Source organism: Mercenaria mercenaria, chromosome 7 (assembly GCF_021730395.1).
Source record: "Mercenaria mercenaria strain notata chromosome 7, MADL_Memer_1, whole genome shotgun sequence".
Lineage (NCBI taxonomy): Eukaryota > Metazoa > Mollusca > Bivalvia > Venerida > Veneridae > Mercenaria > Mercenaria mercenaria.
The window spans coordinates 35,823,222-35,837,363 of record NC_069367.1 but is presented as its reverse complement, the minus strand read 5'-3'; the positions used below and the strand labels follow the sequence as shown (position 1 = coordinate 35,837,363).

At 34.3% G+C, this 14,142-nt stretch overlaps 1 protein-coding gene across 3 annotated transcripts in view; it reads right to left on the bottom strand.

The window, feature by feature from the left end:
* Positions 1-14,142, bottom strand: part of LOC123554422 (Na(+)/H(+) exchanger beta-like) — a 133,787-nt gene that overhangs the window by 40,062 nt on the left and 79,583 nt on the right. For all 3 annotated transcript variants that reach the window (XM_045344562.2, XM_045344564.2, XM_053548101.1), the window contains 2 exons: positions 7,927-7,972; positions 6,013-6,054 (listed from right to left, as the gene is read on the bottom strand). In XM_045344562.2, coding sequence (XP_045200497.2) covers positions 6,013-6,054; positions 7,927-7,972 — 88 coding nt within the window. The remainder of the gene's footprint in view (positions 1-6,012; positions 6,055-7,926; positions 7,973-14,142) is intronic.

Sequence of the window (14,142 nt, the reverse complement as noted above, 5' to 3'; positions counted from 1 at the left end):
ACATAATACAATTGTTTAAATACCATCTACTGTATAAATAAAGACAAATAGAGTGCATCAAACTGCAAGTTAGACAAAATGAAAGAGAAAGTAGGAGCAAGTTCAAGGAATATTTGTCGTAACACATACACTTGATCTTTGCGAATAGACAATCTGGTTCTTTAACGCACCCGGTCTGTTTGACCAATACACGCGCATGTGAAACCCTCACTTGGGAAGAACTTTCTTCTGAACACACAAGAGCATCTCTGAAATTAATGTATCTGAAAACCGTACCTCTGGATTGACAGTCTAGTGTCTTACCACTAGAACACGGGGAACAGACGCAATTGTTATACGGTTTTATTGTTTAAAGTCTGTGACCATAACATACACTCGAAAAACAGTTTGTCGCATCAAATAAAAAAATGAAAAGGGAATAGTGCATCTAGTTAGGACAATTAGGCACACAACTTATGAGATTTTAGATTTGTTATTTGTGGTTGTTTTTAATTTTATGTTCATCCAATACGGTTTTACCATAGGTAAATTCTTCTCCGTTCGTACATGTAAATATGTGCGCTTAGACCTCAAAATAGACATTTTATATTTCTGCGGTGTGATTTAATTCTTGCTTTATATGAAGGCCTGTGTTTAATAAATAACTTAATACGACACAAAATGTGTCGACATTGGTATAGACATAGACCCTTGCAGGCTGAACAGTATACTAGGATACCGAGCCAAAACGGTCTGTGTTCAAACATTTTTCGCATAATGAATATTATATCGATGTTTACATGTTTGTAAATCTTGGAAATAAAATAATGTATGACCGTATTGTTTTTGTCTTCTAAATTAAATAAAAATAAACGAAATTCTCACTCTTATTCAGGCTACTATCAAACAAAGCAATAAATTGGCGCTTGTCTCTTAGTTAGAATATTTCGACGCATTATAAAATTTCATATCAGTTTCCCGGTACGGACTGATTATACTGTATAATAAATGCTATGCTTGAATATCTTTTATTTTGAATCGTGAAATTATCATTGTGGAATTGGTAAAATCTGTGGAAAGATCCTTTGGAAGCACATAACGTAATAATCAAAGCTACAGCAGACTAGGATCGATTGAGTCTGTTTATGAGTGGTTGCAAAGTGTGCAACTAGCACCGGATTAAGCGGATTGTTATTATAGTAATAATGAATGTGATTCATGATCCCAAAGGGCCAGAAAGTATAACAACGCAACAACAATGTTTCCAAGTATGAAGCGTTTTTTTACAGCCGCCAAACGGCACTTTATGACTGCTGTTGTGATGGTTAATACCATCTAAGAAAAGATCACTTGGAAGCATAAAACACAACCAACGCAATTGAAAGATACTCGGTTTGATTGAGTATCTTCATGAGATGTTATGAAATGTGCAACTTCCCTCACGACCCCTAACACTTGCATATATAATAAGCGATATCTATTACAGTAATAATGAATGTATTCCATGAACTAAATTAACAAGAAAATATAAAAACACAGACTGCCCTAGAATATTAATCCACAGATATAGCAGAAATCTTATTCTCGCAGTAGAAACCGTTCACACGGCAAGGTTGAGGAATTTTTGAAAGTCGGTACCTGGAATTATTAACAAGATACCGAGCTTGTAAAGCAAATGAAAACAGCAAATACCACTTGATAAAGCATGCAAGAAAACTATGCTAAAAAACAAAAAGGTACGAGTTTGCAACGCATAGTCACGTCTTAATGTCACAATCAGTTCCTGTCAAGCGACAATGTTTTGTCTTCTACTCACTGATTGACCTACTACCGGCTTATTAAATTCGTTTCGACATGTTATATGTCTAAAAAGACGGAGCAAAGTACGTTACTATATTTAACAGGAAGTTTTACGGAACATCACATTGTTCGATTTAACTTGGAATGGGAGAAATGTGTGTTTTTTTCCTGATATCCCTCATAAGATACCGAGTTAAGAATTTCAAATGACTGCGTGCTTAATGTGCGTGATGTTTTGGATGATTACGTTTTACAATCGAGTATAAAATTATCATCTGAAATAAAGACACACATGCGTGTGGCAGCTTTAGAATAGTTAAAATATAGAGCAAACTTCTGATTCTGTGTTTATTTCGTTATGTGGGACTGGCGTTCTACAGAAAGAGATTGTGCAGAAGAAAACAGCAATAAAATTTGTAAAGTGCTTGCTTTATTGAAATTTATTGTGACAATTTAAGCTTTCATTGATTGAGTAACGAATGGCATTTCTAGTAAAAGCTACAGAGCAGCCGACCATTATTGGAATTGAAGGCGATTAAAAACAGGACATGACATTTCAATGTTAAATCAAAAATAGATTAATACAGACAAATACACACGCGTCCCTTGAAAATGTCCATGCGCAGTATGAATACCCCTAGGTAAACTATAACAATTATTCTTTCTTTCTTTCTTTCCTTCTTTCTTATATATTTTTATCGAAAACATGAAATTTGTAATTCGGTGAGTAAATGACGTTTGTTAAATCAATGTTAAATATGTTCTAAGTTTGTATTCTACGTAATACTATTTCATATTAGTACAAGAAACAATTTCACATAAAATATTTCATAAAGGTGGCTGATTCGTGCTATATTTAGCTCTAATGAAAATATCAATGCACACCTGGGTCCATTGCTACCTATCAGATAAGAATTTCACAGGCTGCATGACACATTGTGCGGTTAAGAAAAGGCCGAGTGATTCTTCTAAACAATATTACCCGAGTGCCTGCTTATTGCATCTACACCTACATCAAGTGATATGTTATTTTTCTTGCATAATGTAAACTACAAATTGTAGAAGAGAAATAAAATTAAAAGACTGATTTTGCTTCAAGCACTATTTTCTTATGAAGGCACACATTCATTCAACGACATGACTGATACAGCAAGAGCGTTTGATTAAAAAATAGTTATCAATGTAGTCATGTGTTTAACCCTGTCATTGGAGCCACATGAAAGGCTTACACCGGACACTTTATCGCGTTTTATACTGTTTTTCCACTGCCCATTCAAAGGCGATATATGTCCCACTGTGTTCCTTTATTTATTGTTTTTTTCCTCGTGTATTTGTGTGTGAGTGTGTGTGTTGGTTGTGTGTCTGTCCGCGTGCTGGGTTGCGGTTAGGGGAAGATGCGGTTTGGAACGTGGTTTATCCTGTTGGATTTGTTTTGTAAAATACTAACAATACCAAAAGCAAAACAACAACAATATACCAACAATAACAGGTATTACTGTTTGATTTTGTGATAGGTTACTACTGTGCATAAACACTATACTGCTGTTGAAAAAAAAATGCAGCTGTTTCAGAATGCGGTTGTTTAAGTGTTAGCACACATTAATTTCATTTAGCATATTAAAATGAAATGAGCCGTGCAATGTGAAAACCAACATAGTGCGTTTGCGACCAGTATGGATCCAGACCAGCCTGGGAATCCGCGCAGTCTGGTCAGGATCCATGCTGTTCGCTTTCAAAACCTATTGCAATTATAGAAACTGTTAGCGAACAGCATGGATCCTGACCAGACTGCGCGGATGCGCAGGCTGGTCTGGATCCATGCTGGTCGCAAAGCCACTATGTTGGTTTTCTCATGGCGCGGCTCAAATAGTGATTGAAAATGACACTAAAACGAACCTTGCTTGGATTCAAATTAGATTTAAAACAAGACCTGTCAAGTTATGTTGAATTGAAGATGAACTGATGTTGTCAGGAAAACAAGACAAGCGTCCCTGGAAAATATTCTAAGTAAGGAATATCAACAAATAGTCCATGAATTGTTTGTAAGGTTTCATTTTGTCGCTTATAAAAGCAAAAGAGACACTGCTGTATTAGCAGAAAAATTTTTAATACAAAAACACTGCATCTCCCTGAGGAAAACGTGAATGCATTCGGTTCGTTTCGTCTTAAAAGAAATTTGTAAGATGTAGAATGAAGTTCTATCAGTAAGACATAATTTCAAAACAACTGTAGAAAGGTCTTCAATATAGCATTTCAAAGAATAATCAATTATACACAACATCTATACACAAATTACATAGGTTTTCTATGTATAAATAGTATTGTCGATTAGGTTGAGTATAATTCACATTTAACCTTTAGCCTGCTAGCGGCAAGTGGTTTTGCCTTTACCATCAGTGCAGAACGATCATGGTCTGCACTGTCCGCTATTCAGTCAGTAAATTTTCATTGAACACCCCTTTAAATAATAAATGGTATTGTTCAAATTGAATGACGGACCAATCCGTTTTTGAAACTCAGCAGGCCGCGTAAGTTAAGGTAAATGAACATTAGTTTATGTACGTGCACTACGAAGACTTTTAAAATAAGACTGTAACGTCATGACATTTAAATGCAAAACCAGTTCTGCATATACACAGTCGGCTTTTAGAATTTGTCATGTTTAATATATTTTATTAGGATTTTATATTTAATGATAGATTAGGGAAAAATTATGCGTAGTATTCGTGACAATTAAAACATAGCTTACAGGCTATATTTCAAATGTTTAAATGTCAAAGAACAGACTCAACATATAGTTTATATCACATGCATTAGCAAGGTAGCCAACCCGTGTGACTTTTGGATATCATACACCAGTAAGAACGTCCCGATTCAAGTTACATTTTGCCTAAATTTTCTTTATTACTTAATGGATAACATAAGATAAAGCGTGTCAAAGAAAGCAGAATGAGTGTTTTCCTCTTCACAAAACGTCTGCAATCAGTTCTCAGCACTTCGCCGAACTGCGAAGTGTGTAGTTATCTACACACTTAGTCTACGAAAAGTAGTTCGGCGAAGTGTTTGAGAAAAGAAGTGAGAACTGATGAACCGTTTTTCTCTGTGTGCATTTTATCCAAAAGTCACGTTGGTTGGCCACCATGAATAGACTGGATGGCAAAATGGTTAGGGTTTCATTACAATGCGTTGATCAATTTTGCATTCATTTGTTGTTTTTTACGAGATATATACAGTTTCGAGAATAAAACAGTCAAGGTGCCATGAATATCACAAGATATTAGTTACATTATATAAAACTGTCCTCTTTTCATGACACTTCAGAAAAGCAAACCTTCCTCCCCAACATGAAACAAGAATTATAGAAGTTATACTGGAAAATAACTTAATAAAAACCTGTGTTTAGAAAACTAGATTTTCTTTCCCCAAAATATCTTAGATTGTTTCTGTTAAATCCACTTACTTCATATTAGTTTTGTTTGCCATATGATAAAGGTGTGGCTTTGAAGAAAATGTTTAAGTATAAATTAGTTTGGAATCTCAACTAGAAAAAAGAATAAATGCAACGGAGATGAGATGTTACAGACGACTGCTTGGAATTTCACACAGGGACCATGTTACAAATATAGAAATCAGGTCACAAACAACACAAGCTATTGGGCCTCATCTTGATCTACTGACAATAATCAAAAGGAGGAAGCTACAGTGGTACGGTCATGTCACAAGAACCAAAGAAAAGCTGGGCGTATAATATTAAAGAATGGACAGGGCTTGATTTTGCAGTATCCCAAAGAGCAGCAGAGGACCAAGTGAAATGGCGCAAGTTGGTCAATACGTCGTCATTAATGCCCCAACGACCATAATTTGATCTTTGGCCTCTAAGCGTGATCTTGACATTGGATCTATAGGCCTGGATTGTGCACGTGGTACAGGTAAGGTAAATATTTGGTGTTAGGTTTATGAAAATCTTCCAGGTGGTTTAGAAGATAGGGAGCGGACACGAAGTTAGGCTATTTGATTTTTACATGTACCTCTAGGTGCGACCTTGATTTTATTGACCTGGGTTGCATGTTCTGCCGATTGTTTTAATGGGGTTGGGAAATGTAAATCTTTCAAGGGCTAAAAGAGATATAGACCGGAATCGAATTGTAGCCCCTATATATGTTGTTTCTGCGGATATATTAGTTAGCAAATAATAGTTACTACAAATAGGTATATAAAGGTTTCAATACTTACTATAATACTGCTCCAACAATTGTTCCAAGTATAATAAGCAAACTGAAAAAAAAATCAAAAGAAATCAACTTTATATATATTTTGATTGTGAACACTTGTTCCGTAACACAGTAAATAAATGCATTTTAACAAGTTCTAGAATAGATTATATGCTGAAGGTTTTGTCATATTACACCATGTGTTCAAGCAAAATACTGAAAATATTTTAGAATAAATTTGAATAAAAGAGTTCCGTCAGTTGTTGAAAATAATCAGTTCGATACACTGATTTATATTGATCACTTATCTAATAATCACTTGATTTTGATTTTTCAAAATTTTTATTTTAAAATTCTACTTTATTAATTAGGTTATAACTTGTTACTTGTGATCTTAGCTGTAAACGAACTCCATTTACATCGTCTTTACAAATGTAAGAGAAATACTGTAATATTAATTAGCACAGTTTTTGCTTATTTTCATAGTCTGCTTTCCTCTTTGATTACATCACGTGTTCCTTTAAGCAATATGTTAATGTCAATTCCGGCTTTATGTTTGCATGTTCATACATTCTTTAATTGATCGAAACATGTTTTTATCTAGGGGGTACTGCAGAGGCGTTGAACATTTCATAACATTTGTTCAATAGATTTTTTTGGTGCTCTTAGCTTCAAAGGAGTCTTCTTATAAATGTATTAATTATACTTTCACGACCACAGTCTTTAAGTTCTAGGAGTTTCACCGTACAGTGACTTACTGTTTATTGACAAATAGTCTTATTTCTATTTCTTGAAATCAAATGGCTTAGTCCGAATAACAGCATGACGCCAAATGAGTTTTGAGTTGCTAATACTAGTAACGAAGAAAGTCAAATGTTTAAACAGAAAATTCAGGTCTTGCGGGAAGGAATCAATGAATTTAAAGCTTATTTCATTCAAAATTTCCGTTGCGATTTTACCATACATTTGTAAATTAATTACTTTCATTCATGCATAAAAGTGCAGAAGCGTAAAGCTGCGTTGCAGTAAAAACATGATTGGATTTCTACTAAAAGCAGAACATGTCACTCTAATGTGAGATCGAAGAAGATTTAATGATGTTGCTCTTGAAAATTGCTTGTGGGTATGGTAATGTTGATTAGAGATTTGACATACAACAGGAATTGTTTGCGAGACAAGACTCCCAGTATAACATAAAGTTCAAAGCAGACTGATGTACATTTAGCAAAAAACTGTGCCATTAGATGGGCAACTGTAATGAATGACTTTCAGCTTTAAAAATGCTTTTAACATCAAAGCATTCACAACGGATGGGTGCCCGAGTTATGTGGTGCTACAAATCAAGTTGAAATAAACAAAAATTCAATCCCGTATCTACATGTAAAAAACTATTATTTCGAAATACAAATGAGCCGCGCCATGAGAAAACCAATATAGTGCGTTTGCGACCAGCATGGATCTAGACCAGCCTGCGAATCCGCGCAGTCTGGGTAGGATCCATGCTGTTCGCTAACGGTTTCTCTAATTACAATAGGTTTTGAAAGCGAACAGCATGGATCCTGACTAGACTGCGCGGATGCATGCTGGTCGCAAACGCACTATGTTGGTTTTCTCATGGCGCGGCTCAAATTGTATAAAGTTTTAGTGGATGACTTATAATTTTTTATAATTAAGACGTTGTTATATTTTATAGTAATTTAGACTAGTTAATTACTGTTTTTCTGTCATGAAATCGTATTAAGCATATAGTTTATCTTTGTGGCAAGTTTCTTTTGAGTCGCTATTTATAAACCTTTAACATCGGTTCTTAATCTATCGATATATTAAATTAAATACGTGCACATGGTAGATGCCTGGCTTTTTAATCATTCACTGATTCAACATCAATTTTCTTAAACGGCCCGCAGTGTTACGCCAGAAAAGAGAACATACTTACCAAGATTCAGGGACTTTGGATGACAGAAAATTGGCATGATGGAATCCTGAAAAAGAAGACGGTAATTAAAACGAAGACACATATGTTCTGCCTAGCAAACACTATATGAAAGTACCAACGATTAGATAAAATCTGCACCACAAACGCTTAGATGTAATACATGATTAAACATGTATGTAACTGTTCGCGGGAGTGATTCCAAAATAACATTTGAAGCTACGACATCTGCCAAAACGTATCTGGAGATTAAATTTAGAATACAGGCACTTGATAGCATAACAAAAAATCCCGAAATAATTCTTGTTTTAGAGAGGAACAAAATATTCAGAAGTAACCCATTACATTACAAGAAAATTAATTTCTTTCTTGGAGAATAGGATTAACTACCTCTGACACAGAGCCCTATACATATATCGTACACATGAATACGGTTATAAAAATTAGTAATAACTACAGGCCTAATATATCGTAAACTAAACTACTTTGTCGATAAAACGATTTTTTTATTATAGTAATATAAAACATGTAGTTTGCTGTTGTGGTACATAATATATTGTAATATAAGCTATGACAATTACAAAATGACTGGCTAAAAACTTCACGTTCACAAAAGTATATTTTTTTGTTTGAAAAACGTGATAAAATTTACGGCAAGACAGACATTCCAGTGAGACCAATTAACAACATCATTAAATTGATGAGTTATCACATTATTTGAAACAATCTGTGTGAGGCATTATACTGAGAAACGACCTATTATACATGTACCATCTTTTAACGATAATATCCTTTTTACCTTTGACAAAACGAATTCATCGTGCATTTTCATTTATATTTAAAGCTATAAGGAGTTCCATTTATAGTTAAATCTATAAGGAGTTCCTTTTGGAGAGTAGAATGCAACCAAACAAAATAATAGCACACTCGGTTTGATTGAGTTACATAGACAACAAAGGTCCATAAAATACAAAAGCAATGCCTCCTTCGAAATACATCAACCTATTTCATTCAGTAAACATACCCCGACCACAATACTGGCCCCTGTCACTTAAATTCAAATCAGGTAACACTGTAACAGTTGATTCATCCTCTAGCGTTTACAGTGGTGTCATTGCTCACATTCCTGAGTAGTTATCTCGCTGCAGAAATAAGTTGAGACAATGTTTTAGATTTTATCTTGACGTATTTCGTTAGAAACTGAGCCCAGAAAATGTCCAGACGGCAATGAAAGGTATTCATGAAACTTCGTCTCGTGATTTTAGTACATGTATCTAGCATACAAGTCAACATCGTATGGTTGCACATTTTATTTGAAGTAAACGTGCAAAAACAACACACAAAAAAAAAAACAACAACAAAAACTGCCCCATAAAATCGCAAACAATCTATCCGAAATCAAGATCAGTATCCGTGAGTCTGTTAAGCTGTTTATTGTCTGGTTAATCGTTTTGTTGCATTGTGTCATAGGGAATAACTGATCACGTCAAGCATGTTATTAAGAATCACATGAGGACTCTGTTGTTTCCATCAAACTTGAAATAATTTAATACCAGATGTATATGCTTTTGTTCACTATTTCAATATTTGTTTGGAATAAATCGGATTATGTTGTTGCAATTTGCTTGTTTCTAAGTTTGAAATGTCTGCTACCGGGTGAACAAACAACGCACACCACTAGTGATCATGTAACATACATGATCTTATACGTCAAACAAACCGTTTCCTTTTTCACACCTTTTCAATGGTTTCAGCTATATATCTATCCATTTTAGTATCTAAACAGTGAACAATGCATTTAATATTTTTCTTTGTGAAATTTCAGCATATATTACACTGTAATATTTCCGTTATACATTGTACTATGTAGATATCATGACTTTCTACGTTTTATAATAATTCTTATATCTATTAATTCAAACAGTTTTGATTGGTTTAGACGTTCATACATCGGAGGACACCTTTCATTTCTTTTTGTACCCGTGCGGATATTTCAGCGATTTCAGTAGGAAACCGTATCAATAATATTCGAAAAATGGCGATAATCGTCTTATTTCTGAACGGAATACTCATGTTTTTTAGTTAGATCATTTATTATTAATTTAGCTAAACGGTGATTTATGGTTTCGGTTTAAAATTTGATAAAAGCTGCTCGAAATTTACGAGCCGGAGAACAAGGACATTAAAAATATGAAAAAAAAAATTGGTGCAGAAGCACGTTTACTTGGCAGTATAAGGATTAGATTTGATATTTTTTCTGGTGGTTACGCATCTGTTAATTAACACTGCCTGCATTCAGTGTGTATGTTGTTCGACATAGTACATTTGTATACACATGCACTGATGCCAGAAAAATGAATTATCCTATAATGTAACCTTTACATAATATGTATTTCCGAGGTTGAAGTTTTTACATTTTAGACTAGAAAACCGTACCCCTTTTAAATGCCAAATCATGTAGCATAACAGGCAAGTTTAGTAAACATTTCAAATGTTATGTTTGCAAAGATATTGGTACATAAAAAGGTAAAACGAAATTAATAAATTGAGCCGCACCATGAGAAAACCAACATAGTGCATTTGCGACCAGCATAGATCCAGACCAGCCTGCGCGTCCGCGCAGTCTGGTCAGGATCCATGCTGTTCGCTTTCAAAGCCTATTGCAATTAGAGAAACCGTTAGCGAACAGCATGTATCCTGACCAGACTGCGCAGATGCGTAGGCTGGTCTGGATCTATGCTGGTCGCAAATGCACTATGTTGGTTTTCCCATGGCACGGCTCAAATGTACTTTAATTGGGATCTTCCTAACATTAAGGAATACCGATGAAAACTTGCAGATATTTATATATGACACTATTCACAGAAATAAGAAATGTCTGCATTTCCCATATCTGGACATCAGCTATAGCATTTTTCAATAAATTATGTAATAATGTTGTTAGGACTAAGAACACGTTCATATCCAACATACTTCCATCCCAATAAGAGAACAAATTGTAATTTCCTGCGAATAATTCCTAATACCAGAGTAATTTTTATGGGAGGGAAGGGTGGAATCAGAGAGTACCGATATGTGGTAATGGCAGTTACATATATAATAATCATAGTGTTTGGTTCGAATAATTAATTGGAACAAACGAAATGTTTTAAACATGACATTAATCCAGATAAAAAACTTAAAATTTTTAATGTACATCAAATAAATATACACTATTTTCACTTCTACCTATAATTTCATCTCAACTTATTAGCTTTTACTGCAACAAACGGAATATATGCAATCATACCAGAGTAGTATCCGTTTTAAACTAGGTGTTTCTATACTTTTTATAACATTTTTACAACTGAACAAATGAAAGGTAATTTGATTACACTCGTGCTTTTGTAAACTGTAAACTCATTGTAATGAAAGGTTGATTATTACTTCCTCTACCTATCCCTCCTTTATTATACAATAAACCTTCTGTTCCCAAAGCTCAAACATTGCTGTAATTATTGTTTAGTAAACTATGGCATTTACAGAGAGCTATTTCGAGTATCACATCTTTCTGATTGTATCGACTGTGTAGTTTTTTTTGTGGTTTAAATAATAAAATCTTAAAAAAAAAAACAACAGGACTGTCAGTGTGATGCACTGTGCCAAATTTGACAAAGGTCTGGTTATAAGAGAAATGCCGGCGCTAAGAGGCCAGAGGATAATGAGGTTTGTATTGCTTCTCACGGACAGAATCCGTTATTACCTTTATTTGGCTGGGATTAATGCTTCATGAGGATCTACTGACGCATTTATTACTTATCTGCACATGTGTTAAACACGAAACTGTATTCTGGGTGACTTTTGTCACTTCTGTGGTGCTACTCAAACTGCTTTAAACTTTAGTGAGGACCATCATAAACAAAAGTGAACTGGTCACCTAAAAAGTATTTAGAAATATTTTAATCCCAGATGATACAATGCAAACATGGTACATGTTGTAAAGTTTTCTTGTAAAGGTATCTTTTAATGAACAGTACAGCCTTTTCGTTTAATGTACAGTAATAACTTAAAAGAAATGTAAAATATTATAATTTTATTCAGATAGAAACTAGATATCTATACTCATTAAATCACGGCAGCAACTATGTAACTGTTGTCACAAATTGAACTTCCATAAACCTAACGTTTACGTGTCTAACGTTATCATAATATTCATTGGTCAACATGATTATAAACAAACACTATTCTAAATTACAAAACCATTTATATTGGTCCATAATCTCCAGTTCAGTATTCCTGCCTTGATTTGCAGAAGACAGGAGAAAAATGTCGAGGAAAAAAAGAGAAAGTTTCGTGCGCAATATCGTGAGTCTTACTGTTTTATGCATGAAGTTGGAAGGCATTCTTTTGCATCGTTTCTTTTACGTTAAACAAATTTGCATGCATCATCATCAGTCAAATACACTTCTCTGCACTCAACCATCTCGCAAGCTTCCTAGACAAAACGTAATGTGTTCATATATTACACAGACAGCTCTAGGCTAACGAAACGACTAGGGTATTCAAAACCTAAAAGCTGTATTATTTAGTCATGAGAAGTATTTCTTTATCTTAAAAGTACTATAATTACAGACGTTATAATTTAAATTACAATCCCTTAAACCTGATTACCACAAATCAGATATTGTCCAGTTAAATCGAATATATTGTCTAAACGTCTGGAGTATACTTGACTGAATACAACTAATATTTTAATGCACTTTAGTTGGCATTACAACACGATAGATTATTAGGAGATGAAAGTGAAGTGTTCATTTATTTATCTATTTTGTTGGGTTTAATGTCGCAGCGACACAATTTTAGGTCATATGGCGACTTTTTAGCTTTGATGGTGCAGGAAGACCCCAGATGCCCCTCCTTGCATTATTTCATCACGAGCGGGCAACTGGGTAGAACCACCGATCTTCCGCAAGCCGGCTGGACGGCTTCCTCACATGAACAACGCCCCGAGCGAGGCTCGAACCAACATCGATGAGGGGCAAGTGATTTGAAGTCGGCGACCTTATGAAGTGTTCATGCAATATGTAAACTGCATTTGAAAGTCTTCTCTTACGGCGATTTGGGTTTTTGTTGAATCTGAAAATTTGCTGATGCACAATTTAATGTTACATACTTGTTAAATTAGATGCTGCAAGTATCAAAGTAATGACTGAGACTTGATCAATCAAGTGATCGTCAAAGTTGTTTATTGTCAAGAAATGTATTTTGTTAGGTTCAAAGGATTATCCCTGTTGTGAAAGTCACTGACTTCGAATCACTTGCCACTACCCCCAGCTCGCTCAAGGTGCATAATTCTTTTACGTAGTGAAGATATTCAGCTAGCTTACTTAAGGATGATGGTTCTACCAATATGTACGCTCGTGCATGAAATAATAAACACCTTGGTTCTTCCTCCGCCATCATCATACGACATATTATTGTTCTGTGTAAAAATTAAACTCATTAAAACAAAACCATTGTCAAATACAATAGTCTAGTAATTATATAACCTCACAGATAAATATTTATAGTGTTACTTCTGCGTAAAAATATACTGAAATCTGAGTGATTAGTTTTTGATTTCTAAGAACTTTCAGTATTTTACATTGTTTGGCCTATTATTATGCTAAGGTAAACACATGTTGTGATTAAAAATATTTTATTCATAATTTAGAAATATTTTATAATTATATGAGTCATTATATGAGTGATAGATGTACGAACTTTATAAAGAGAATAATTAATAATATATTAGATCGGTTAATTATTTGTAATAACAATCGACACGCTTACCGCAAGTAACATGCTTTGTATGTATGCATTACTAAGTGATCAAATTTATTTTAAGGCTCCTTATATAACTCATCAGTCTATAGTTTGTACTATTGACGGGTCTATAGTTCTAAACTAAATTTTAATGTGCGAATGTCAAAAAATAGAGAAGAATATGAAATATTACTTTTGATGTCATGAAATAAAACATTTATAAAAAGGCTCACCGGTCAACAAGTAAAGCTATTGACCGGCAACCCGTTAAATAAGTATATAATTTATCCTTTGAAAAACGCATTATTTGGAAACATCGTCGAAATAAACGGTATGGTGAATAACAAGACATACACAATGTTTCAGGAAACTGTACCAAAGAGAGTTTCTGGCAATCTCATGCTATATAATGTATATTACAAACCCGTATTATAC